The sequence below is a fragment of the Schizosaccharomyces pombe genome, assembly GCF_000002945.2.
Source record: "Schizosaccharomyces pombe strain 972h- genome assembly, chromosome: II".
Classification (NCBI taxonomy): domain Eukaryota; kingdom Fungi; phylum Ascomycota; class Schizosaccharomycetes; order Schizosaccharomycetales; family Schizosaccharomycetaceae; genus Schizosaccharomyces; species Schizosaccharomyces pombe.
The window spans coordinates 3,522,656-3,546,075 of record NC_003423.3 but is presented as its reverse complement, the minus strand read 5'-3'; the positions used below and the strand labels follow the sequence as shown (position 1 = coordinate 3,546,075).

At 36.1% G+C, this 23,420-nt stretch overlaps 14 protein-coding genes and 10 long non-coding RNA genes across 24 annotated transcripts; 15 read left to right on the top strand and 9 right to left on the bottom strand.

The window, feature by feature from the left end:
• Positions 1–43: 43 nt before the first annotated feature.
• SPOM_SPBC887.02 (ClC chloride channel) lies at positions 44–5,079 on the bottom strand. Its single transcript, NM_001022396.3, has 3 exons — positions 4,685–5,079; positions 2,724–4,573; positions 44–2,670 (listed from the first exon to the last, which is right to left on the bottom strand). The coding sequence occupies exons 1-3, from the start codon at positions 4,812–4,814 to the stop codon at positions 2,560–2,562; spliced, it is 2,091 nt and encodes a 696-aa protein (NP_596476.2). The 5' UTR covers positions 4,815–5,079; the 3' UTR covers positions 44–2,559.
• noc3 (Noc2p-Noc3p complex subunit Noc3) lies at positions 95–2,754 on the top strand. Its single transcript, NM_001022397.3, has 2 exons — positions 95–228; positions 274–2,754. Exons 1-2 carry the CDS (start codon positions 118–120, stop codon positions 2,404–2,406), a joined length of 2,244 nt encoding a protein of 747 aa, NP_596477.1. The 5' UTR covers positions 95–117; the 3' UTR covers positions 2,407–2,754.
• On the top strand, positions 3,194–4,797 carry SPOM_SPNCRNA.1613. Its single transcript, NR_150507.1, has one exon. It is a non-coding gene; the product is annotated as a non-coding RNA (long non-coding RNA).
• Positions 5,080–5,188: 109 nt separating the features above from the next.
• adi1 (acireductone dioxygenase family protein) lies at positions 5,189–5,995 on the bottom strand. The gene has a single exon (NM_001022395.3). The coding sequence runs from the start codon at positions 5,852–5,854 to the stop codon at positions 5,318–5,320; it is 537 nt and encodes a 178-aa protein (NP_596475.1). The 5' UTR covers positions 5,855–5,995; the 3' UTR covers positions 5,189–5,317.
• On the top strand, positions 5,420–5,978 carry SPOM_SPNCRNA.6174. The gene has a single exon (NR_195524.1). It is a non-coding gene; the product is annotated as a non-coding RNA (long non-coding RNA).
• cnp1 (centromere-specific histone H3 CENP-A) lies at positions 5,913–7,572 on the bottom strand. The gene has a single exon (NM_001022392.3). The coding sequence runs from the start codon at positions 7,473–7,475 to the stop codon at positions 7,113–7,115; it is 363 nt and encodes a 120-aa protein (NP_596473.1). The 5' UTR covers positions 7,476–7,572; the 3' UTR covers positions 5,913–7,112.
• pth3 (peptide release factor) lies at positions 6,151–7,081 on the top strand. The gene has a single exon (NM_001022393.4). The coding sequence runs from the start codon at positions 6,384–6,386 to the stop codon at positions 6,870–6,872; it is 489 nt and encodes a 162-aa protein (NP_596474.2). The 5' UTR covers positions 6,151–6,383; the 3' UTR covers positions 6,873–7,081.
• On the top strand, positions 7,125–7,604 carry SPOM_SPNCRNA.6173. Its single transcript, NR_195523.1, has one exon. It is a non-coding gene; the product is annotated as a non-coding RNA (long non-coding RNA).
• A 359-nt stretch (positions 7,605–7,963) lies between these two features.
• Positions 7,964–8,996, bottom strand: spc1 (signal peptidase complex subunit Spc1). Its single transcript, NM_001355819.2, has 3 exons — positions 8,904–8,996; positions 8,772–8,858; positions 7,964–8,716 (listed from the first exon to the last, which is right to left on the bottom strand). The coding sequence occupies exons 1-3, from the start codon at positions 8,985–8,987 to the stop codon at positions 8,651–8,653; spliced, it is 237 nt and encodes a 78-aa protein (NP_001343171.1). The 5' UTR covers positions 8,988–8,996; the 3' UTR covers positions 7,964–8,650.
• rpr2 (RNase P subunit Rpr2) lies at positions 8,010–8,898 on the top strand. The gene has a single exon (NM_001022391.3). It carries the CDS (start codon positions 8,193–8,195, stop codon positions 8,514–8,516), a length of 324 nt encoding a protein of 107 aa, NP_596472.1. The 5' UTR covers positions 8,010–8,192; the 3' UTR covers positions 8,517–8,898.
• A 178-nt stretch (positions 8,997–9,174) lies between the features above and the next one.
• On the bottom strand, positions 9,175–10,051 carry SPOM_SPNCRNA.6172. The gene has a single exon (NR_195522.1). It is a non-coding gene; the product is annotated as a non-coding RNA (long non-coding RNA).
• On the top strand, positions 9,461–10,814 carry htd2 (3-hydroxyacyl-ACP dehydratase Htd2). The gene has a single exon (NM_001355818.2). The coding sequence runs from the start codon at positions 9,771–9,773 to the stop codon at positions 10,671–10,673; it is 903 nt and encodes a 300-aa protein (NP_001342895.1). The 5' UTR covers positions 9,461–9,770; the 3' UTR covers positions 10,674–10,814.
• Positions 10,788–13,148, bottom strand: rsv2 (DNA-binding transcription factor Rsv2). The gene has a single exon (NM_001355817.2). The coding sequence runs from the start codon at positions 13,143–13,145 to the stop codon at positions 11,232–11,234; it is 1,914 nt and encodes a 637-aa protein (NP_001342894.1). The 5' UTR covers positions 13,146–13,148; the 3' UTR covers positions 10,788–11,231.
• Positions 10,858–11,974, top strand: SPOM_SPNCRNA.6171. The gene has a single exon (NR_195521.1). It is a non-coding gene; the product is annotated as a non-coding RNA (long non-coding RNA).
• A 739-nt stretch (positions 13,149–13,887) lies between the features above and the next one.
• On the top strand, positions 13,888–14,833 carry SPOM_SPBC1105.13C (uncharacterized protein; the record flags this gene model as incomplete). The annotated part of the gene is made up of 1 exon (NM_001022388.3): positions 13,888–14,833. The coding sequence occupies one exon, from the start codon at positions 13,888–13,890 to the stop codon at positions 14,314–14,316; it is 429 nt and encodes a 142-aa protein (NP_596469.1). The 3' UTR covers positions 14,317–14,833.
• Positions 14,834–15,097: 264 nt separating this feature from the next.
• Positions 15,098–16,477, top strand: SPOM_SPNCRNA.1611. Its single transcript, NR_150506.1, has one exon. It is a non-coding gene; the product is annotated as a non-coding RNA, possible alternative UTR (long non-coding RNA).
• On the bottom strand, positions 15,688–16,309 carry hhf3 (histone H4 h4.3; the record flags this gene model as incomplete). Its single annotated transcript, NM_001022387.3, has 1 exon — positions 15,688–16,309. One exon carries the CDS (start codon positions 16,307–16,309, stop codon positions 15,998–16,000), a length of 312 nt encoding a protein of 103 aa, NP_596468.1. The 3' UTR covers positions 15,688–15,997.
• Positions 16,478–16,510: 33 nt separating the features above from the next.
• hht3 (histone H3 h3.3) lies at positions 16,511–17,276 on the top strand. The gene has a single exon (NM_001022386.3). The coding sequence runs from the start codon at positions 16,547–16,549 to the stop codon at positions 16,955–16,957; it is 411 nt and encodes a 136-aa protein (NP_596467.1). The 5' UTR covers positions 16,511–16,546; the 3' UTR covers positions 16,958–17,276.
• On the bottom strand, positions 17,231–21,540 carry rav1 (RAVE complex subunit Rav1). The gene is made up of 2 exons (NM_001022385.3): positions 21,317–21,540; positions 17,231–21,201 (listed from the first exon to the last, which is right to left on the bottom strand). Exons 1-2 carry the CDS (start codon positions 21,401–21,403, stop codon positions 17,395–17,397), a joined length of 3,894 nt encoding a protein of 1,297 aa, NP_596466.1. The 5' UTR covers positions 21,404–21,540; the 3' UTR covers positions 17,231–17,394.
• Positions 17,381–19,220, top strand: SPOM_SPNCRNA.1610. The gene has a single exon (NR_150505.1). It is a non-coding gene; the product is annotated as a non-coding RNA (long non-coding RNA).
• Positions 20,481–21,861, top strand: SPOM_SPNCRNA.6170. Its single transcript, NR_195520.1, has one exon. It is a non-coding gene; the product is annotated as a non-coding RNA (long non-coding RNA).
• Positions 21,862–21,930: 69 nt separating this feature from the next.
• ubc15 (ubiquitin-conjugating enzyme Ubc15) lies at positions 21,931–23,306 on the bottom strand. The gene is made up of 5 exons (NM_001022384.3): positions 23,157–23,306; positions 22,931–23,074; positions 22,823–22,852; positions 22,521–22,746; positions 21,931–22,450 (listed from the first exon to the last, which is right to left on the bottom strand). Exons 1-5 carry the CDS (start codon positions 23,199–23,201, stop codon positions 22,392–22,394), a joined length of 504 nt encoding a protein of 167 aa, NP_596465.1. The 5' UTR covers positions 23,202–23,306; the 3' UTR covers positions 21,931–22,391.
• On the top strand, positions 22,385–22,805 carry SPOM_SPNCRNA.6169. The gene has a single exon (NR_195519.1). It is a non-coding gene; the product is annotated as a non-coding RNA (long non-coding RNA).
• SPOM_SPNCRNA.6168 lies at positions 22,928–23,182 on the top strand. Its single transcript, NR_195518.1, has one exon. It is a non-coding gene; the product is annotated as a non-coding RNA (long non-coding RNA).
• Positions 23,307–23,420: the final 114 nt, after the last annotated feature.

Below are 23,420 nucleotides of genomic sequence, written 5' to 3'. Positions count from 1 at the left end.
AACAAAAGTTAGCAAAAGAGCTTAACGCACTTTAGCATATTCCATTAAACTTCAAACTGTAGCAAAAAATTGTTTGTGGCATTCAATGAATGTCGCCTTTGCCCATTTGAAAAAGTAATGGCGGCTCGGAAGAATCAAAAATCCCCAAAACCAAAGGTTGCTTCTAGTAAACTTAAAAATATCAAAAAAAGTTCAAAAAGGAATAACTCGCAGAGTAGCACAGAACCGGTATGATAAGCGAAATAAAAATAATATTTTTTTACTTACATTTAGAGAAAAAATGCCACTTCGCTAGATTCTAAAAAGACGACAAAGAAAGGCGTTGCATTGCCCGAAATTGCTGAGAGAGAATTGACCCAAGAGGATATTGAATTTTTCAACGAGAATCCATCCTCCCTCAAATATCTTTCTAGTATTAATCCAGAGGATTTAGGCAAAAAAGTAGAAAAAGGCCCTCGGCCTGATATCTATGATCTGAAAAAGTCTCAACAGTTTGAGTTGGACACTTCACGATTGAGCTCTGATGAAGAATCCGTACTTGATTACTCGAAGGACTCTGAAGATGAACAAGATTATGAATTACGACCTCGAGTTAGCTCATCTTGGAATAATGAAAGTTACAATAGACTTCCTATTAAGACTAAAGATGGATTATTACAAAATGTGGTTGCTGATGTAAACAACGGAGAAGAGTTTCTCTCAGAAAGCGAGTCTGAGGCTAGCTTGGAAATTGATTCGGACATTAAGGATGAAAAACAAAAATCATTGGAAGAGCAAAAAATTGCTCCTGAAATACCTGTGAAACAGCAAATAAAAAACGACAAGGAGGCTTTAGGAATACAAGCCCAGCAGCTGTTGGAAGAACCAGTTGAAAATCTTCATCTGATTCGGAATATATTTGAAAAGTTTGACTCCCCATATATCACCATTAAGAAGCTTTCACTTTTAACTTTGCTTGCTGTTTTTCGAGATATTATTCCCGGCTATAAAATACGTCCACTGAGTGAAGAAGAACAAGGCACAAAATTATCTAAAGAAGTTGCTCAACGATGGGAATACGAGCAAACATTACTTAAACATTATGCAAAGTTTCTTCAAACTTTGGAGACTATATTGAAATCGTTCTCTTCAACTCTGGATGAAACTCAGCTGTCTTTATATCAGGTCGCGGTTCGTTGTTGTACAAAGCTAATTGAACAGGCATCACATTTTAATTTAAGTGAGAAGTTATTTGCATTGGCTGTTCGACAAATAAGCCATAAAACCAAAAGACCTGGATTTGATGGCATTATCAATTCTCTAAAAAATATATTTGAGGAAGACAATCTCGGTAAAACCTCATTGAAATGTGTTACAATTTTATCAAGGATGTTCAAACAGAGAAATTACGACGTTCTTCCAGATGTGTATGATCTTTTTTTGAGTGTTAATATCCTTAATGATATGAAAATAAAAGACGAGGCATGGCAGGATGATACCACAAACTTTAAAAAACGTAAAAAAGACTTGCCATATTTGACTAAGAAAGCTAGGAAAAATTACAAGGAAACTAAGAAAATCACCCAAGAGATGAAGGAAGCTGATGCTGTCATTACAGCTCAAGATAAAGAAAAGTATCAGTCGGAAATTTTAAAAATAATATTTATAACTTATTTTAAAACACTGCAATTAAAGGGGAAACTGATTGGTAATGCTCTTGAAGGGGTCGCCAGATTATCGCATTTACTTAACATTGAGTTTCTTGGCGATCTATTGCAAGTTTTGCGAGAATTGGTGATGGATGATACTGTATTTTTGCCAAAAGACAAATCGGGAGTTCAAGCAACTCGTGAAGCACTTCTGACTGTTAGCACAGCTTTCGAAATTGCTTCGGCTCAAGGCGTTGGTAAATTGAACTTGGATTTAGATCTTGGTCTTTTCGTTCAAAGACTTTACAAAATAATATTCCCTTTTTCTTTAAATCCAGATGCTGATTTAAATCTTAAGATTAAGCGCTTAAAGGATCCCGATGCTCCTTCTAAACCTTTTGTAGTAAATGCTACCACTGAGATGGAAATGTTATTAAAATGTTTCCAAGTCTTCTTTTTTAAGAGTAAAAATATAAGTTCTTCAAGGCTAAGTTCTTTTTCCAAAAGGCTTGCTATTGCTAGCATGCAACTGCCAGAACACTCTGCTTCTGCAGACTTAGCTTTGCTTAAAAAGTTACTTTCTCGCTATTCAAAACTCTCTCGGTTACTTACTTCGGAAGAGCAAATTGGTGATGGCATTTATAACCCTTTTATTGAAGACCCAGATTTGTCTAACTCTTCAACGGCTGTACTCTATGAACCATTTCTTTTGAAAAATCATTATTCACCAGCTGTATCTCAATCGGCAAAAGAATTGTTAAAAAGCACTTCGTTGTAGAAATATGTATTTTTTTTTGGATAAAATAAATACACATGGTCATGGAATGGGAGACTTTTTCTATTTAAAATTTCTTTAGATAAAATGAATTATAATATACAAATATGGAGAAAAATATTTCGGTTTTCAAGATACATATAAATCATAAACCTGCTAGTCATCGGCGCGGTTGAAAATATCAGTTTCATAAGTAACGCCAGTTGGAAGCTCGGAATAAGTGTTCCCTGTATGAGTCTTGCACTTTTTAGCATATTCTATTATGTCCTAAAGTTAGTTAGTATATTTCGTTAACATCAAATGGTACAAATAAAACATACTATCTTGGTTAGAACACCATGTAATTTCCCATGATTCAGAAGGGCTAAATTTGTAATGCCAGCATCTTTAAATAATTTAAGCATTAAAACTGGTGGAGTATCATAATTTAAGGTAAATGTGGTAGGGTGAATATAATCAAACAGGTCAAAAGTCGAATCAACAGGTGCTGAAGCACTTCGAAGCGGGTCTAGTCCAGTATTGTCAGTTGTTTGCATATTAGAACTCATTGGACGTCTATTCAGTAATTCAGAGACTTTATTTCTTGAAATGAACCCCTCAAAAAATTCAGTATCATTTTTTAAAACAACAAAGAAAGACTGTGAAGAATCATGCATGGCTCTCTCTAATTCCTCAATGGAACAACTTCTAATCGGCAGCCTCACCAGTTGTTCCGGAGAACGTACTGGAAAATTCAAGGGTATTGAAAATTTTAAAGAGTTGGAAGAAGGGAAGTAGGGTATGTTTCTAAACTGAATCCAAGCATCGTAAATGGATGTTTCAATAATGCTATCCGAGACCCATTTACTAATTAAAGTAGCTAGCATAAGAGGGAGAGCAATGTTTAAAGCTCCTGTTAGTTCAAAAAGAATTACTACCAATGCTACTACTAATCGGGTAGTTGAACTCAAAAATGCAATTGAACCAATCACCCCATAGATACTGGTACCTGCAAGCGATGGGAACCGGCTCTTCAAAAGAGTCCCAACAGCTCTTCCAATACATGCACCAATTGCCAACGACGGGACAATAATACCAGTAGGGATAGCTGCCCCAAATGTAGCTGAAGTCAAAAGAAGTCCCAATAATGCTGATGTAAAAAGAACTATTGCAGTTACCCAAAAGGTAGTCTCGCATAACACAGTTGACGAAGAAGGAGAACAGGAGTTGATAACTTGGGGGAACAGCTCCATTGGATTAAACAACAGCTCGCTTTCACCTAGAATGGCATAAGCCGTCAAGGATGTTATCAAAGATAAAAAAATAACAAAAAAAACGTTAGAAATCTTTGAAAAGCCTTTGGTCTTTGAAGCAAACTTCATGTTAAGGTAAATTAAAACAGATCCTAAGCATCCACATAAAATGCTAATGAATATAAAGGGAAGTGTATCTTTATAACTCCAACGTCTATCCAAAGAAACATAAGAAAGATATCCAACATCTGTGTGCCAAGACCTAATCAACTGTAGAGCTACCACAGAAGACGCAGAGCACAAAAACTCGTACCAAATGGAGCCAGTAAATAAGCTTGGAAAAGAACTAGAAGCTAGTTGTTCTAAAGCAAAAATAACACCACCAACAGGAGCATTAAAAGAAGCAGCAATACCGGAGGCCATAGCAGCAGCAAGCAATTGTCTAGTAAAAATTTCAGAATCAGCAAGACTTGGAGCTATTCTTTCAACTAAATATATTATATTTGTCGCTATATGAACAAATGGCCCTTCTTTTCCAACCCATAAACCAGATGCAACACTGAAACAAACAGCTAAAGATTTGGAACAAAGGGTTTTTATAGAAAAAAAAACGTTCATATCAGGGTATTTATAGCCACTCAAAATTGCTTTAATTGTCGGAATGCCACTAGCTCTAGCAGCAGGAGCTACTACATAACCTAAAGTAGTTGCTATGAATGCAAACCCGACTGAAACACTAACGTATATCAAACAAGAAACAAAAACGGAATGATTGTTTCTCCAAAAAAAAAATTCCTGACATTCATAGTCCTCCGTTAGGGTTGAACAACAAGTCTGTTTGTCAAAAAGTATATTCACAGTACAATACCCTTCACGAAAACTGTTAAGTAATGATGCGAGAGCATTTAATAAAGCAGCTGTTAAGCCGATAAATATACCTTCCAAAAATGTCAGAAATCAGATAAAGAGAATACAGTAAATCAACAGTCAAATAAAATATCACGTACACTACCAACATGCAGATGCATTTAAATGGTTGGATTACGTACCTGAAATAATGGAAATAATTGAATATTTGGTTTCTAAACCTAGAAACCTGAAACGGCCTGCAAGACGATTAGCACTTTTCTGCTCTTCATATCTCTCGTGAATCCAATCAATGAGTTGGTCATCCTTCATTTTAAGATTTTGTACCAGTCAATAGTTGTCGTTAGTTAACAAATATATAAATTCACCTAATAGCTTAAAGGAATAAACGTAAGAGTTCTGCTTGTAACTGACGCATTTAATGCTTGTTAGAGAGGTTAAGGATTCCGGGCAAGTAACTAAATAGTCTTCCGCAGTTTACTCAACATGGAAGTAATTTAGTTTTATCCTTAATATGGGGATTTAAAAAACAAAAAAATGACTAGCACAAAACGTTAAGCGGCAAAAGGTAGGCAGTGAGTAGGTAGGGACTGTTGTGTCGTAGCGAGATGAAAGAATTGTGTGTATTGAAAGCTGCATTCCAATAAGCAAATACAATCAGTAACTTAAAATAATATGATCATAAATGATTAGTGACTATATTTATTACTATCTTTATTGTACATTAAACCCTTATAAAGGAAGTTTCTTATTAATATCTAGTGTTAATCCATACGTAAGATTATTGATATAAATCAGTTGTTGCATATACCTAATTAAACATAAACACTTTTTTTAATACTGTTCAAATAACTTTTTCGTGCATCCAGTTCCTCGCTGGTTGAATCTGTGCGAGACAATGCAATCCATTTTGGATTTTCATGAAACAAGCGCATTGCGTGTATATAGTCATCAGTGGTCGTAGTAAAACGATGATAAATTCCAGGAGGAAGTATTATTAAGTCGCCTTTCTCAACAAAAATTCGAACCCATCTATCATCGACAGAACGGACATCAAAGTAACCATTACCATCGAGAATTAATCGAATTTCCTCATCTTCGTGCAAATGTTCTTCAAAGAACTTCTTTACCATATTGTCATAACGATCTCCAAGTCCTTTTCTACTAACAACAACTTCATCCCGATTTTTAAATCCATATTCTTTCATAAGGCCATCGGCGAAGGTATGTAGATCTCCATCATGATGTCTATAGGACACTTTAGCAGCTTCTAAATCTTCAGCTGAAACTTCAATCTTTGAGTCATTCGGCTTTCTTTGATCGCCTTCGTCTTGGAAAATGTATGCTCTCATTGATGTTATTTTTATGTTGAGTCACGAGCAAATTAAAGAAAATTAAGACTTTTTTAAATTATTGAACGAAAAACTTTAGACTAAACAGAAGAGGTGTCAATTGGAAAGCAGGCAAAACACTACTCGAGTGAGAGTAAAGGTGAAAATAAAAAAAAAAAAAAAAATTCTTCTGTGCATGTAATGTAATACAGTATCTATTGCATTATGCCAAACAAATATTATTGGGGCAGTGTGACAATAGAATATTACATTAAAGAGTTTTAAACTTATGCAATAAGTGCGCAATTTTGTTCATCGATATTCCAACATCGTGAATTTTCTGCTAATTTAGAAGTTTCTGTTTTCTTCTTTTTTGTAACAGTAACCTTTGAGAAAAGCAATAATACAAAATCCCCTTATAACTTTTTAATGTATTAAGCAAGTTTCACGCTAATCAACCAGACCGCCTATTATCATTCCAAAGGACAAGGTTGTTTATTTTAGTCAAGTTTGTCTATTTATTAGCAGTAACACGTTTAGGTGAACATAGATGCTGTGCGCAGCACGAAAGTGTTTGAACAAAACATTTATTTCAGTAAGACTAAATGCATTTTCTTGTCTGGCAGAACTAAATTTTCGGCATACATGGTATTGCTCTAAAAAAGAAACACCTTATCAACTAGAAAGACTCCAAGAAGAAGATATTGAGGAAACATTTATATGTGGAAAGGGCCCTGGTGGACAAAAAATAAATAAAACTAGCATAGTGGCCCAAGTCAAACATATTCCGACGGGAATTATCGTTCGATCTCAAGACACACGTTCACGTGAACAAAATCGTTGTATTGCAAGGAAACGGTTAACGGAGAAAGTAGATGAATTCAAACACGGGAACGATAGTCTTTTAGCAAGAAAAGTTCAACGTATTGTCAAGAAGAAAAAACAGCGAGAGAAAAAAAGTAAAAGGAAGTATGGAAATAAGATTGATGACCAGGATTCCAGCCTGAATAATAATGAAGCGAAACAAGACGTGATCTAATTTGCGTTGCTTCGGTACTCACATGGCATTAACTAGGAGTGAGATTTATCATTCATTATGAGCATATTCGTACATTTTTTTTAATAATTCTTTGGTAGATAGCATGCTTAGAGTCTTATAATGAGTAGCTAAAGATCTGTCTCAAAATCACCTGATATCAATTAAACTGATCATACCTTAGCAATTCCAATTTCAATATGATTAAGCGTAAAACTATTTTTTTTTGTTGAATATATAGTGTCAAGCACCACGAATCCTCCTGGCTAATTGCATGTCTCGTTGCATAATCGTCACTCGTTTAGCATGAATAGCACATAAATTCGTATCTTCAAATAGATGAACCAAGAACGCTTCAGCCGCTTCCTGAAGACATTGCAGTGCCGTAGATTGCCAGCGCAAACCAACATCCGTTGAAAAATTGGCTACAAATTCTGAAGATATCTCTCGTACAATTCTTGAAAACGGGAGCCTTTGTATTAATAAGTCTGTAGACCTTTGATATTTTCGAATCTCTCTTAACGCCGTAGTACCTGGACGATATCTCTTTTTACGTGGCCGTGGAATAGGATCTCCAGGCTCAGCCATTAAAGATTTCTTTGCCATATTAAGTTGTTCCTATCAATTTCTTTTGGGAATAAAGGTTTTTAAACAGTAATTGTTGGAACAAATGCAAGAGCTCGATACAATGAGTTTTGGTTTTGACAGGGGTTTGACGCGTCGCGACTAGCATAGACTCTAAATTATTTAGCTCACTATTTAAAAATGTAAACAATCAAACAGAAGTTCTTTGTCAGAAAATACTAAAGCTACTGTTTTACAAGAAAATCATTAAAATACATGAAAATATTAGGCTCTTGTTCGTTCCACATCATCAGCTAAAAAGAACAAGTATTAATAATAGCTTACGAATATATGATTTCTCACTATTTATAGGTAAGAGAAATTAATCATATAAACCCAAGCGAAACTCAAGACCGATTTTTTTTTAATTGAATAAACATATGTGCTCTCTTTATATCTCGGTTATAATTGATCCAAAAGCCTTAAAAATTTATCGTACTCTTTTACAAAGAATTACATAACGCAGTTTACCGTGGAAAAACAAATTAAAAATTTGACCTATGGTAAAATCAGACTGCAACAAGCATTAACTATTTATTAATTAATTTAATGAAGGATTTTTATAAGAAACATAATTAAATTGTTAAGTTAAAAATAATTTTTTTGACTTTTGCATTCCATTATAAAAACGGAAAGTTGTTTGTTCTCTGTTTTGCAATTCCTTTAATAGCTCAAGTGTTTTAAACATAAACGGTCGAGATGAGTACAAAGTCAAAGGACCAACATGCAAGGGTATCATATTTATACCAGGCTTCGCAATTACTTTTTAGAAACGTTCAAGAACCTACATTGTCGAGACACTATATCTCTACAGCCAAGGATGTTTCACAAAAATCAGTAATGCGAATACACCCAGATATAAAGCGCACCATATGTAAAGGATGTAACTCTTTATTGGTACCAGGAAAGTCATGTTCAATAAGATTTGAGGAACCATCACGGAAAAATCCATCTATCGATCGTGTATTGTGGATATGCAAAAAATGTGCGTTTAAAAAAAGGTTTTCGGACAAAAGTTGTTAAAACATGTTTAGCATTACTTTTGGAATGAAAGATTATTTGTATTCTATAAAGCCGGAGCAACTTTTGTTTGGTATTTTGGTTCTTTAATTTCGCGAGATTGCGATTCAAGTAAAGAAAGATTCCCCATTTCCCGCTTACTCCTTTTTCTTTTGAAATTTTAAAGGGTTTTTGTTGTACATAGACCAAGCAGGAAGACACACCTATTTTTAAATGAATGTTAATATTACATGACTAGAAGCAAAAAAACTAGCTTACAAGAGCCACCAACGATGCTAAAATTAAAAACAATTTAATCACACAATAAGAATCTTGAACTAAATACCCATAAATGTACGAAATAACCTATAGATATATTAGTAAATAAATGAGATTTTATCCCTGACATACAGCACTTGTACATAGACCATAGTTCATATACTTTTGACACCTTAATTGTCCTGCAAAATCGATCGTACCTTCAAGATAGTTCATGGTATGCTTGCTCTTTCTCAAAACAGTAAAGTTGCTTTTTGTATTATGTGGTTACAACGAATGAATCTCGTTATCGTTCGGTTTACCATAATAACGTGTTGTAATCCAATAGCACGTTGTACATTGATGAATATGAAACAAAAAACAAGCAAAAAAAGAGGCATGAAAATATATAGGCAAATCGGTTGCTCCTTCATTTTCAATAGATGTAAATCAACACCTCAATGTCAAATTCGATTTGAAAATGAAAAAGCGGCTCATTGATGACCTATTAACATTATATAGAAATGATCTTTACAATTAACAGGTTAAGGTACTTCAGCGTTCATAAACGATTAATAATTAATAAAGATTCACCAACAAGGGCTTAATTTAAATGTATGTGACTTAAATCGTATATTAATTGCTTAGGTGGTTTTTTTTTTCATTTGGTGAAATTATCTTTTATTAGATGTGCGATTATCATAAATTTTGCTAGTACTTCATTGCTAAAAGAGGTCAAGTCTCCACTAACGGTATAAAACAAGCATTACACGTATACCTTAAGCAATTTGGGTCGTGCCAAAAGCAATTAGTAATGTGTAGCTGTTAAAGTTATTAGGTTCCATAAAATTAAGAGCTTATTGCTTCAAAGATTTGTCCTTTCCGATTTTAAAAGTTGAGGTCTTCTTAGGGATAATTGCTTCGGCTAATTTATAATAATTTCTAATAGATCACCTTCAGTATTGATAAATTGCCTACTTGAAAAGTCAATGTGCAAAGCGTTTCAGAAAGTAATCATCGATGTCAGCAAAGGTCGTTTTAAAGGATTTCTTATCTCAAGCGCCAATTGATAAGTTAAAAGCTACTTTAAGTGGTCATTTGCCTGTTAGTTGCATAACAATGGATGCTAAAATAACATCATTACAGCCTGGTTACCATTTTCTTTTTTTCTCTTTAGCATCTCCTGAATCAAATTTGAATTCAGATGGATATGAAAGTCTTTATTCCCCAAAGCCAAATAATCCTTTTTCTTTTAAGCGCCGAATATGGTTACATGGAGTCCTTCGTTTTCATAGACCTTTACATCTTTTCCAAACTTCGGAATGTCATGAATTGATTCAGGAAGAATCTGTGAAATCTCCATCAATTACAAAAGAAGTTGAAGCTTGTCTTCCAAAAAGTTCTTTTCTAACAAAGCCTACTTCAGAAAAACAGACAAAGCATGTATATATTCGAAGAAAAATTTACGACAGTCAGCATCAATTATGTATCGAGGAAGATAGAACATTAGCCTATTTAAATCGACAAGAACTGGCTATACCAAAAACTTTACGTAGCAAAAGTATTCCACAACACTCTTGGGTATTCACACCTACACCTATTATGGTGTTTCGCTATTCAGCATTAATGTTTAATGCTCATATGATCCATTGGAATGCGACATACGCTACAAAGTCCGAAAATTATCCAAATCTCGTTCTTCCAGGTCCTCTTCTAGTGACTAGTATGTTAGAGTACTTTCGTTCTGTTTATCCCCAAATGTCAAAGAACATGAAAAGATTTGAGTTTCGATTATTATCTCCCGCGTTTGTCAATCAACCACTACGCATATGTATCTCAGAGACAGGTAACCTATGGATTGATCGATTTACTACAGACCTTGATCCACCGTCTTTGATTGCTAGAGGCCGCGTCTATACCTAACATAACTGAAAAACAATAATAATTAATACCGGCAGAAAAAATATTTCTAAATTACAAATACTACTTACTAATATTAAAATTTAAGTATGTAAAACTAAATCAAATTACATGATAGGTATTCAATTTAAGGTGAAAACACACAAAATTTTTTATTAACATTTAACAGTAACTTGGTAAGAAAAAAAAAACAATATTAACCAATCCCAATAAAAATGAAAACAAAATATAAAAACACTTATGACCGTCCAAAATAAAAAAGGAAACCGTTAGACGGAGAAGGGGTTTGAAATTACACATGAAGCTTGAGGATACGATGAAATGAAGAGGCAAAATTAAGATGATAAATGTACATGAAAGGAGACAAAGGAAAAAGCACTTTCAAAAGGGCTGTGAAATAATAACGGTACCAATTTTTTTCTTGAAAATAATTAGCAAAATGCAACTTTTTTTAAAATTCATAAACAAGGAATCAATGAAGAAGCGTAAGAGGTGAAAAATGACAATAGATAATGCAATAACCTTTTTTTAATATTTGTGGCAGAAGAGACTCCTTTCAATTTATCTACCGTGTTTCACACGGAGATGCCTAACCAAGGCATCATGTCTACTGAAATGGCGTTGATCGCCACAAATCTCACATCGAAATACAGGTCGTGTCTTAGCATGTATCGTATCCTGGTGACGGATCAAATCATACGTCCTAGAAAACACTGTGTTACAAATTTCTCCTGTAACTCTGTTCTGAAGAGTACACCGAACTGGACCAATTTGTTTACCAAATTTAAACTTCCTACGCTTCCTCTGAGCACCCGTAGCAGTAGTAGAAGAATTTGTAGGAGTGGTGTCAACAGGAGCAGATCCGTTGGGGCCATCAGCAGCAGCACCGGTGATGCTTACTTTTTGGTTGGTTGGATTAGGTACCACGGAATGAGAAGACCTAGTATTGTAATACGACTTAACGTCATTTAGGTCATGAGTAGCAGCCGATTGAGAGTGAGGAGCGTTGGAACTGTCTAACTCTGAAGTCGGTAATAAGTTAGGTATATTAGCAGAGGTTTTAACAGGAGAAGTGAGTGGAGGAGAGGAGCTGATCGTAGTATTTGAAGGTACGACAACAGGAGGCTGTGAAGGAGAAAGTGAATGTGGATTTACCGACGTACCAAGCACCAAGGAGGGGCGATGCTTGGCATTGTATGATCGCGTTATCGGAGGAGACAAAGAAGGGATGCGTTGTTTAATAGATTCTTTATTGAAGCTGTCCTGCCGAACATCGGAGTGCATGTTATCATTGACCATAGATACATCCTTCCCATCATATATCTGAGCGGAGTTTTCTTGAGGAAGAAGAGAGTCAGCAGCAGCTCCCAGAGCATGAGAACGGCGTAACGCAGTGCTCGTCGCCGAGTCCTTCATAGGATGCGCCCGCACTTCCGGATTTTGTTCCATACGGGATTGAAGTCCCGTTGGAGATACAAGGGAGGAATCCTTGTTGTCGGTATAAAGGTTCTTAGAGGAATCAAAATTTTGGGTCTTGAGAGGATTGTTAAGGGTAGAGGGATTTGCTTGGTGTTGAGGTGAGACATCTTTTGAGACTCTGTCTGACTTTTGATTGTGACCCAGTGACCTTTTTAAGTCACTTCCATTCTCCAAATAATCGGTTGAAAAAGGACCACTAGGAAGAGAGGCGTCCTTTACAAGTTGTTCGGAGACAGAGTCACTTGCATCCATGGATATCGAGGGCAACGGTTCCATATCCAAAGGTGGAGAATTCATGGGAAATGGATTACCGTTGATGTCGGAAATCGCGCCAGTGCCATCAGCAATCACCTGACTAGGTAAATCGAAAGAGTTGGAGAAGGGCTGGTCATTAATGGTGGAAGCAGATGGAGTAAGAGGAGGAGGGACGGACATGCTTGCAGATGCGTTACTCCCAGCATTTCCACTGGGGGAACTGTTAGCAGTAATAATGTGATTCGTTTGAGCCGAGGTAGGTTCGTTCGACCCGTTGACAGGAGGTGTGGTGATAAATTGATGATTGCTGCCAAGGGACGAAGGGACACTTGGAAAGTTAGCAGCGTTACCATAGTCAGATGCTAAGGGATCAAATGGCATGTCCATCGAGGAATCGGGAATAGTGTCGAGGGAGAAGGGGTCCATTGTGTCAGCATCGTTGTAGACACGAATGGGAACGTTCATCATATAGTCCCAGGAGGACATATCAGATAAATCTGAGTTATTTTCTTCTAACGTAGTAGGGTTAAAACGCTTTAAATTGAGTTCGGGCATCGAGATTTGCTCGAATTCAGCATCCGAGAATGCATTCGGAAATACATTAGTCACAGAGCGACCATTCATTTTGGATTTACGATTTTGTTGCAATTGGGATCCATTAAATTGCCAATCTGGAGTGGGAAAGTTATCGTTCCCATTACTAGAAATTGATCTTGCATATGTGTTGTTTGTAGTGTCCATACTACCCAGCAAAGATGCGCGAGGCAATGTATATATAAAGAATGACGTCAAGCGTCTGATTGAAAAAACCACCCTTGTCAAACAACATTGGTTAGCAATTGACGTCGTTTTACATTGATTGAGCCAATCAGAGGCCGCCAATGAAGTAGCATGGAAATGTCAGAATGCGCTGGCAGTGCTGCTGATTCGTTCTTTTCAAATAAAAGCGCGTAATGTGTAAGCGAACCCCAATTACATTCCTTCAATCTGCGACTTGCGCTCTACGCTGTCCTCTCATATGGAAAGCGAGCTTCCAGTACTTAAATCACCTTATATATCGCGGTTAGTCATAACGCACTAATGAAGGAATACGCTGCAAGCTTCATTCCAAAAGCAATCATAGAATGAGGTCAAAATGAAGAGGCGGAGTCGGGGAAAGATGAGATTGAAGGATGAATCAAGTCCACGATACTTTTAGGTCATATCACGACGTTGATTTGCATCTTACTCTAGTTACTCGTACTTTAGAGATGCGATGGAATTGAGGATGTTTGGTACAACAAATGTCTTGTTTTTCGTTTGCGCCGTGTCACGCTACTCCTAAGATAGCAGCTAAATGAAAAGTCTAAAAACGCTAAAAAAATTTCCTCCCTACATGTTCAAGTCAATCAAGTGCTTCATGTTCCCGATCACCATATCGGCATCGCAATGCAGACCTCGATTGCTTACTTAAACTCGGTAATCTCGTCTTCCGTTACCCTACATGATCACGGAATTCATCAAGTCGTTTTTACTTTTTTTTTTCCTTCCCTTCTTTCTTTCGATGCCGATGATCTTCGCTACTCTGGGGGAGTTTACCGACGATCAAACTCATCATTATTCCACGCTTCCGTCGTGTGACCTTCTCCTTATTCGTGGAGAAGTTAAAGAAAATGCCAGATGCTTCTTGCATAACCCAAAAATTAGTCATCAGCATCATTCTTTCTGGTCCTTAATAGAAGGATGTTTGGAGGCGCTGCAATTTGGCTTACTAGCAATTCTTCAGGGATTATTTTCTCAGTTTGCATGGGAAGCCTGCTCTTGTACCTTTGCATGCATGCTTCTTACTAGCGAACGTACTGAACCGTCTTATCCGTTTTCCGAGATTACAGAGGTCAGTCGTGGTGGGTTGCACTTCGTTAAGTTGAATTAAGTATGCTTAACTCAGGTGAAGTCAATTTGTCGATGTCGATGAGATTGGCTAGTACACGAAGGGGATGCGGAGCTGCTAAGCAGAGGAGTGATTTAACTATGAAACCAATTCGTAGGATAAAGTATACTTTACCGATCGATATGGATGATGCAGATGTAGGAATCAATTATTCTACTTTCTTGTGAAAAGCATAACCCATGTGTATTATTTTCAAACAAGTCAAACAGATGGATAGCCAACACGCATATGACTGCTTACTCAAGTACAAATGACTTTTAGAGCATACCAATTTCAACAGACTTTTATCACTAGTGCAACTATCTTTTTATCAGTTGTAGTCTTTCAAACATCAATAATCACTGGCATTCACACACGGCAATACCAATCATTATGTTATTACGAGAACAACTCGTGAACAAATGGATTCCAGTGTGTTCTAGCATACACATAAATGTCTCGTCTTTCTACTTTATTATTTAGTCGATGAGTGGAACAATTAATAAACTTACCATTCAATATTGCACTGACAAACGTATACTTTTTTATATTTCTCTTTCTTTTCGTAGGCTTTACGTACTTACTCTTCCTTATTTTCCTCTGCAACGAAAAAGAGGATTGGATTATGGGCTTCGTCAAACGTTACAATTACAGAGTAACCTTGTAATAAGATGAAGTAAAATATAAAGTAAACGACGTGTAGTGATAAAAAATCTGTATTTTTGTCAAAGTGAACTTAATTGTTCAACGCGTTCTGATGTCATATGCCCAAAAATAATTCACCTACCCAAGGTAATTGAAAAATTTGTCAATACAAAACGAATGCTTTATAAACACAAAAGAAAACATGTCAGATTAGAGAAAGAGTCGTACGCTCTCATTGCTGAAAGCTTTTTATCCTTAACACTTTACTGGAATTTGTTAGTCCCGTTGACTATGTGGTTGTTAGATACAGATTAGGTAAATTCATTTATTGTGGTATTAAGCAAGGAGCGGAAGAAAGTACGTACTTTTTTACATTGTTAAAAGTTTTATTTGACGAAATTACAACACTTAATAAGTATCTAAGTATGCGATCGAGCTGATTCAATTTGATATCTCTCAATTAGAAAGTTGCGTATTACCTCACAACTACGATGTACCGTACAATTCACAATCTTCCTGGCTATGCAACTGTTTGCTATCAACTAGTCGCTTAGATAACCTTCTTTAACCCCATTCACTAGACACACTTTCCCCATACCCAGAAAGATGACACGAAGAACAGTGTAACGCATCAACTAGGTTAATTTGCTTAAGGTCGCACAAACAATTACCTAAAGAAAAACTTGCGCGTTTACTATATTTGTACTACTTATAAATATCACGATACGATTCGGGTTTAATGAACATTATATTAATCATTTCATTCAATAAATGTATTAATCACAAATCCACGAAGAAAAATTCATCTTCTTGTCAGATGGAGTATTCAGCCGTGATACAACGCGATATGAAAAATTTCTCACAAAGACCAAACGCCTTTTTGTCTATGAATTGCACTAGCAAATTGATAATGCTTCTTCTGATATCGCCCAGATGAAAAACATTCTCGTTTGGCATGTATATATAGAATAGTTATAGTGTACACATAAAATTGATAGACTCGAAACAAAAAATTCGGAGTCGGCAATTGATATCGAATTTAACCACCGAAACCATAAATGGTACGGCCTTGACGCTTCAAAGAGTAGACAACATCCAAAGATGTAACAGTCTTACGCTTGGCATGCTCAGTATAGGTGACAGCATCACGAATAACATTTTCCAAGAAGAGCTTGAGGACAGCACGAGTCTCTTCGTAAACTAAAGCGGAAATACGCTTAACACCACCACGACGAGCAAGACGACGAATGGCAGGCTTAGTAATACCTTGAATATTGTCACGAAGGATCTTACGGTGACGCTTGGCACCACCCTTTCCTAAACCTTTTCCACCTTTACCACGGCCAGACATATTGCACTATTAATATTAACGAAATAGAGTTACTACTATAAACAGTGCTTCTATTGCTAGTAGGGTATGCGGCATTTCACAATATATATTAATGCGCCGTCCCTATTAACTTACGTCAATTTAATTAAAGGGTTAGGGTTGTGATCAAAGTTGGATGTAGGGACATATTTATACAGCGTAATCTCCCTATAATTTGTTTTTATCTACACAGGGCAATTATCAGAACACTAGAAAATAATGGCTCGTACTAAGCAAACTGCACGTAAATCAACTGGTGGTAAGGCTCCTCGTAAGCAACTTGCCTCTAAGGCTGCCCGTAAGGCTGCTCCCGCTACTGGTGGTGTTAAGAAGCCTCATCGTTATCGTCCCGGTACAGTCGCTCTTCGTGAAATTCGTCGTTATCAAAAGTCTACTGAACTTTTGATTCGTAAGCTACCTTTCCAACGCTTGGTCCGTGAAATCGCCCAAGATTTCAAGACTGACTTGCGTTTCCAGTCTTCTGCCATTGGTGCTCTCCAAGAAGCTGTTGAGGCCTATCTTGTCTCTCTATTTGAAGACACTAACTTGTGTGCTATTCACGGAAAGCGTGTAACTATTCAACCCAAGGATATGCAATTGGCTCGTCGTCTTCGCGGTGAACGCTCATAAGCAACTTTACCAAATTGTGGTTGCCATCTGATGGTGTGATTTGGAATCTTTTGGTCGTCTATCCCATTGTAATCCTTCCCTCATTTACTTTGCCTTTCGAAACAAAATTTAACCTTGAGTGTTGTGGAATGTAACAAACGATATGCAAGTCTAATTTTTTGTTTCCGTGAGCTGCACTATCTATTTATATTTTTGTTTTCTTTTTTCGAGTTATACCGCGGACGTTTTTATTTTCGAAATGTATAGAAATTTTTAATTCTCTCTTTACGTCCTGCGCAATTGTGTAAATGAAACGCTGAGGAACTTCATCTGTATTCTTATATGCTATTTAATAGTAAATTAATTTTTAATATCATTATTGAAACACGATAAACTAAGGGTTGACCGTATTTGATTTTTTGTAGTATTTTTAAAAACTCGTATCGATAATTAATTAATTACTCGAAGCTGAACGCAGATTCATTAAATTCGGGGACATCGTCCGGTGTTGGCCGGATATCTTGTCCCATAAGAGTTTTTCCAAGTTTGGGGGAGTCGTGAGTTTTTTCCACTGCAGACTGCTTGTCAGTTACCATATAATCCTCAGTTTCAAGATGAGCAGTTGCAGGATTTTTTTGGAATTTCCAATTACGCAAAAGCCCAAGTGCTATTAGGTCACATCCTAATTGGCAATACACATTAGCATTATGCAAAACAAATCGATATTCAAGACTTTCATCAATTTGCACGTTGCTGGATCTTAAACATTCATATAACAAAATGAAGGCAGGATCATCAGACGGAAACTTATTTCGTACGGGTTCGTTAGTACTATTTCGTTGTGAATCTTTATTTTCGTGAATTTCTTGGTCGTTTTTATCGGATGTATAAAGTTGTATAAAGTCATTATCGCTGACCAGCGAGCGAATGGGAGATACCAAACTTTGCAAGGCCTTTTTTTCCTGTTTTAAAATAGTGAAACTCCAATTGGTGAGCCATCTATCGTTTTGAGATACAGCCAAAGGAAGTACATACTCGTTTATTAGCCTCTTTAAGGTCGGACCATCGTCGCCTTCATAGACTCGAGTCATTGCGATGGCTAATGAAATGCTTTTTAAATTACGGATACATACTTTTGCGGCATCATAGCAACTATCTGCCAAAAGAAAAAATGCAGAAGCATAAAAATATCTGTGCTTGCTTAAAAGTGCAAAAGCATTCTTGGATGCAACCACTTTCCACTTCTTTTTTGAAAAGTCATTCGAAAGCAACTTAACCGTTCGAGCTGATTCCTTATGCCAACTAGCAAGACGCCAAAGATCACGAAATACATTTATTTTGTGTAGAGCAATGTGATATAAACTAACATTCTCTGGGTTCCTATCGTCAATCTCAGCGTAATGATTGCGAGACAGCTCTAAAAATACATCTTTCAGTAGCTGCTCATTTAGCCAAAACGGTATCGCATATTCTTCAACAGCATTCCATAACAATGGTTTTCCATGAAGCTTTTTAGTGTGGTCCAACAGAACAGCTTTGTTAGAGCTATGAAAAGCCCACGCCATCTCTCGGGTGGGCAAGCTTGTTAATTGACGTTGATGTTTTGATAAAACGTACTGGTTTAGCATAATGCAATATCTTTTTCCGTTGAGGTCCAATGAATCTCGCAATGCTCTTGCCTTATTGAATGCCTCGATTAAATTAAGAAGTAAAAACTGAGATGATCGAGTGAGGGTTTTGACTTTCTTTACTTTTAATAATGCAGTCAACTTCTTTATCATTTCATCAATGTATAATCCTAAATGCTTTGAGACACTGGTCTCTTCAAAATCCAATTCCGCAGGATTTAGAATTTCCGCAGAATTTTGGCTGAGACTTTTTATTAAAAGGTCTTTAGAAATTTCTTCGTCACAGCAGTAAAACTCACTGCAGTCCATATTTAAGAGAAAATGCATATCTACATCATCTTTCAAACACAAGTAAAACCTTAGCAAAATATTAGTAAATAGAAAGGGTTGGTTTCTAAGTAAAAGCTGCTGCAACAATTGAGGATGAAAAACTGGTAAAATTCCATTAAGCTGGTATGCAAGATCAAAAATATTTTTTGCGGAACGTTTCAATGATGCAGGGAACAGTAAAGACTGATCTTCGGGAAGTGAATTATCAAAATAAAAAAGTCCGTTACCAATGGCAGTAACTAAAGTCCCATTATCCAACCAAGAAGAGTCAGATATTAATGAATTTGTATATTCTAAAAGATTGTATCTACGAATACGAGACCAACATGGAATATCGTTCATATAAGATCGGCGATTTTGGCACAAAAGAATAACATCATGTAGAAAGCCAACAGCCAAGATAGAATGGGAATTGGGAGTAGAAGTCCAATCCAAGTCATTTATTGGTCCATAATCATCAAAAACAGAGGAAAATTCTTCCTTTTCAGAGAATTCTGAACTACGCGTGTCGAAAATTGAAAGTCGACGATTGTTCTCAGATACAACAGCAACTTTCTTGGATGTTGAGCCTTTGATCATAGTTGCAGATTTGATGCTAGTTTGCACTTTGGAAATTTCCGATATTTCCGCTTTATCGTCTCCCAATACTCTTGCCATCCAAGTCTGTAATAAACCGTCTTTTGATATTGATTGAAATACCTCTTGATCAAATGAAGATAAACTGCTCAAATTTAAAGTAGAAGACCAACCCATGACATCTACAGCCGATGCGATATTTAAATTCTTTGTAAAATTTACCCGATCTATAAACCGAAGTACAGCAGAACCATCATGAGCTTCGTTAGAGACACTCCAAAACCAGGCATGGCCTCCTTCCGTCAAAGCACATAGGGCGGAATTATCGTTGTTTTGAACAGGAAGAATAAAGAAGGTTATTATCGGACTAGTAGGGACTTGACGACATGTACAGAGAAGGGTTGGAGGAATTGCTTCATTGCAATGCCATAATTTTAAAGAATTTAAGTTGAGTACTGCTGCATATTCACCAGCATAAAGAGGTAATATAAAGTCAGATTCTCCAAGTAATAATCTGAACCTGCAAATTAACTGATTTTTCCCGTCTTGCGATATGTATGATTGAAACATACAGATACGATTAACATCTCGGGATACAATTCCATGACCATTAGAGGTTCTTGTTAAGCTTTTTATGGGATAATCATGTCCATAAAAATCGTAACTAACTCTTAACTCAAAGTCACTATAAAAGAAATCGGTAAGACTAAACATGTATTCACGGGCGGAATTTTGAAAAAATAAAATGATGTTATAATCGTAAAATTCGTGTTTTGAGGTCCTGTAAATAGGTATAAATCCGTCAGGTTGAAGAGCGCCTTTGGGAAAGTTCGTTGGAACTTGATTAATAAGCTCAAAAGATGACAAAGTTTCCTGGTCAATTACTAGAGAAAATATGTACAAACATTCAAAAGTAAATAGCAAAAATATATGTGGTTGTCCACTGGCCAAAGCCAGAAGCCTATTTAAAATGCGATCCTTATGCACTTGACCAGAATGGCGACTTATAGCATGTGCTAATGCTATAGTAAAATCGTCCTTATCAATAAAACAGCAGTATGGTGGTTGATCAGATTTGTAGTATTTTCTCAAGTTAAGAAAACAAGAAAGATGCATTAATTGAGAACCAAATCGGCTACCAACTTGCCAAATTCTTAGAACGTTATCATAGCCTACCGTACTCAGGAAGGGAGTCGATCCACTGGCGTCCGGATGAAGGTGTTTAGACCATTGGGAAAACCTTACGCGACAAGGATGAACAAGATAGCTGAAATCATCACATGAGCTAACTGTACCTTGAGGAGATGTTCGCTGCCAAACTTTAGCAAGTGGATTTTTTGTTTCGATAGAAGCTATAAAACAAGCATCGGAAGAAATAGTGCTACTAAGGAATGAATCCGAGATTCTGTTCTGCGACCAAACCAACCTGGGTTTGTCTTCAGAGAAATTTATAAGTTTAGTGTATGACGAAGCACAAAGCAACAGATCAAAATTGTATCCCCAAGATAGTTGAGTAATATCTTCAGAAAGCTGAGTTATATAATTGTAATGATGAGTCCATTTCAAAGAATCGGCGGGCTTATAAATATCCAAAACTTGTCCATGTGCTATTGCTAGAAACCCCGTACGTTGGTCCAAAGCCACTGCACCAATAGACTCTCCAAATTGTATATTTTGATAAGATTCGTAGTTATTTACAATAATTAATACGGTATAGCGAGTTCCAAATGTCTACCATTTAGTTAAACAATTACTTCAATTGGAAACAATACTTTGACATGCTGCTTTCGTTCTGCAGTTTAACCACTAGCAGACAAACGCATATCGTTTGCGTCCATTCACTTACTAATATTCGATTTTGGTTCCATTGTACATTGTCGTAGGCAGCTGTACGTTTTAGAGGTGTACCGGGATTTGTGAATGCCAGAGGCATGTTTACTGCAGAACGCTGTGCATGAGCTAAAATTGGATTTTTTTCGACTTGCAAATAGTTAAGGGAGAAATGACAATGATAAAAGCTATTAATATCTGATTTGACCTAATAGCTGTCTACGTTCCATATACGCATTTGAACCAGTGTGAACACCACCATACTGCGGAATAGCGTAATATTAATTGTCATTCTGAAAAGTTTAAGCATAATGCAATAAAAAAACGCTAAATGAAAAGGCAATGCTTTCACGGTTCTTAATGCAATTTTAATATTCATCTTAAATGGTTACTCTGAGTATTTAATTTTCAAACTCAACGAAGTTTCGCTAGATTCTTTAATTGGTTTGATTAATCATTGAATCAGTCATTCGGATACGTAGGAGACATTGAGCTAGTTAGTGTAAAATATAATAGACTGAGATTTATCGCTGCATTCAATGTATGTTGTGCAAAACGCGGAATTGAAACCGTCGCTGATAAAGTATGAGCGTATAAGCGAAAATAATTACTTGAATAGAAAATTTTCAATGGAAAACTATCAATTCACGAAGTATTAGCTGACGTTTGTTCAAAGAAAAAAATTCAATCGTGAAATGTAGATTTTTATTTGTTGTTTATCTAAATTATGGCTGTAATTGGTAAAGAAGTAGGATAAATCACTTGCGGTTGTAACACTTGAAAAACTTGAAAGCTTTATAATAAAAACAGAAAAGAATCAAAAGCTGTTAGTTTTAAAATGTCAACCGTTCTGCCAATATTTCATTATATGTGATAATAAATGAACAGTTTGCTAAACTTATTCAAAAAATGGGCAACGGCAATACTTCAAAGATGGCATAAAATATGCAATTCAACTTGTAAAGCTACAGACTTTTTGAGTAAGCTTTACTGCTAGTTGACTTAGGAGGTTTTCTATGCAGCGACTTGAATTTCCTTCATAGCCTTTTTTCTAAATATAGGAAATTAGGGACCTAGGTTGAACATTATCTTCAAATCATTTCAATTGACCTGCGAACAAGTCGACGAACTCTTTTCTTAAATTCTTGTGCTGGAAAAAGTTAGTACGATTTGATTATTAAAGAGTAAATTTTTTTGTTTGTAGGTTAGTATATACTCACGATTTTCTCGAAATTCCTTGGCAGCATCTATATTGGCAGGGGACTCATCATTAGGGGAAGAAAGCATGGAAATTACACTAATCAATATGGTTTCCGGAGAGTGTACCGGAAGCCAACGTTCTCCAGCATCCTCGTATCCATACTTGTCATCTCCTGGTGGGTGAAGAATCGATATGCAAACTTCGCCATTCGGATGAACATTAGGGTGCCAAATTTCCGTTGTGAACTGTTACCGTTAGAATCGTTTTTAGGCATAGACTATGTAGTTTCTATCAATTAAAAAATCAATGTATTTACTATACCTTCATCTTTGGAGGCATCAGAGGATAATCCTAATTTTTCGAGGTTAGTGACCAGCTTGTTTACCTTATACAACAAATATTATTTTTCTGTGAAACATAAATACATACTTGAGGAAACGATAATGTTGCATGGAAAAAACCACCTTCATATAATGTATCTTCTGGTCCAATGATCATAACTTCCCATTCAAAAATGGATTTATCATCGACTAAACCAACGCTAAAACCCTGTGGAGGATTTTTTTGAATTTCCTATATCTATCAGTATGTGTTCAAGAATTAAGATACTATGTACAATCATGAATATTTGGATATGAAGATTTCGTGCGCTTACCTTTAGTTGTTTTCGAAGAAGTTGTTCACTAGCAGAAGAAGGCATACTTCCGATATTTTAATAATTACGTTCTAAATATTTGGTAAACTGAGAAAAAGTAATATAAAGACAATTTTTAAAGTAGGGTTGAGCTGAAGGCGAAATACTGGTAGTTGAAAAAGGTTTGGGCGAGCTTCGTAAATATAGTTAGAGTAATATTCCTTTTTTGTATTATTTATGTAACATATAATAAAGCTTTTAACGTAGAAAACATAAATTTAATTT

Coding starts and splice junctions, on each gene's coding strand:
- rpr2 (NM_001022391.3), top strand. CDS start 8,193: ATGAGTACAAAGTCAAAGGACCAACATGCAAGGGTATCATATTTATAC.
- pth3 (NM_001022393.4), top strand. CDS start 6,384: ATGCTGTGCGCAGCACGAAAGTGTTTGAACAAAACATTTATTTCAGTA.
- rav1 (NM_001022385.3), bottom strand. CDS start 21,403: ATGCCTCTGGCATTCACAAATCCCGGTACACCTCTAAAACGTACAGCT. Junction 21,202..21,316: donor GGAACCAAAATCGAATATTA/GTAAGTGAATGG, acceptor ACTAAATGGTAG/ACATTTGGAACTCGCTATAC.
- htd2 (NM_001355818.2), top strand. CDS start 9,771: ATGTCAGCAAAGGTCGTTTTAAAGGATTTCTTATCTCAAGCGCCAATT.
- adi1 (NM_001022395.3), bottom strand. CDS start 5,854: ATGAGAGCATACATTTTCCAAGACGAAGGCGATCAAAGAAAGCCGAAT.
- noc3 (NM_001022397.3), top strand. CDS start 118: ATGGCGGCTCGGAAGAATCAAAAATCCCCAAAACCAAAGGTTGCTTCT. Junction 229..273: donor CGCAGAGTAGCACAGAACCG/GTATGATAAGCG, acceptor ACTTACATTTAG/AGAAAAAATGCCACTTCGCT.
- SPOM_SPBC887.02 (NM_001022396.3), bottom strand. CDS start 4,814: ATGAAGGATGACCAACTCATTGATTGGATTCACGAGAGATATGAAGAG. Junction 4,574..4,684: donor AATTATTTCCATTATTTCAG/GTACGTAATCCA, acceptor CATTTTTGGAAG/GTATATTTATCGGCTTAACA. Junction 2,671..2,723: donor ATGGTGTTCTAACCAAGATA/GTATGTTTTATT, acceptor AACTAACTTTAG/GACATAATAGAATATGCTAA.
- hht3 (NM_001022386.3), top strand. CDS start 16,547: ATGGCTCGTACTAAGCAAACTGCACGTAAATCAACTGGTGGTAAGGCT.
- rsv2 (NM_001355817.2), bottom strand. CDS start 13,145: ATGGACACTACAAACAACACATATGCAAGATCAATTTCTAGTAATGGG.
- ubc15 (NM_001022384.3), bottom strand. CDS start 23,201: ATGCCTTCTTCTGCTAGTGAACAACTTCTTCGAAAACAACTAAAG. Junction 23,075..23,156: donor TTCTTCGAAAACAACTAAAG/GTAAGCGCACGA, acceptor TGATAGATATAG/GAAATTCAAAAAAATCCTCC. Junction 22,853..22,930: donor CAACATTATCGTTTCCTCAA/GTATGTATTTAT, acceptor TCGAAAAATTAG/GATTATCCTCTGATGCCTCC.
- cnp1 (NM_001022392.3), bottom strand. CDS start 7,475: ATGGCAAAGAAATCTTTAATGGCTGAGCCTGGAGATCCTATTCCACGG.
- spc1 (NM_001355819.2), bottom strand. CDS start 8,987: ATGAACTATCTTGAAGGTACGATCGATTTTGCAGGACAATTAAGGTGT. Junction 8,859..8,903: donor ATGGTCTATGTACAAGTGCT/GTATGTCAGGGA, acceptor ATATATCTATAG/GTTATTTCGTACATTTATGG. Junction 8,717..8,771: donor TAGCATCGTTGGTGGCTCTT/GTAAGCTAGTTT, acceptor ATTTAAAAATAG/GTGTGTCTTCCTGCTTGGTC.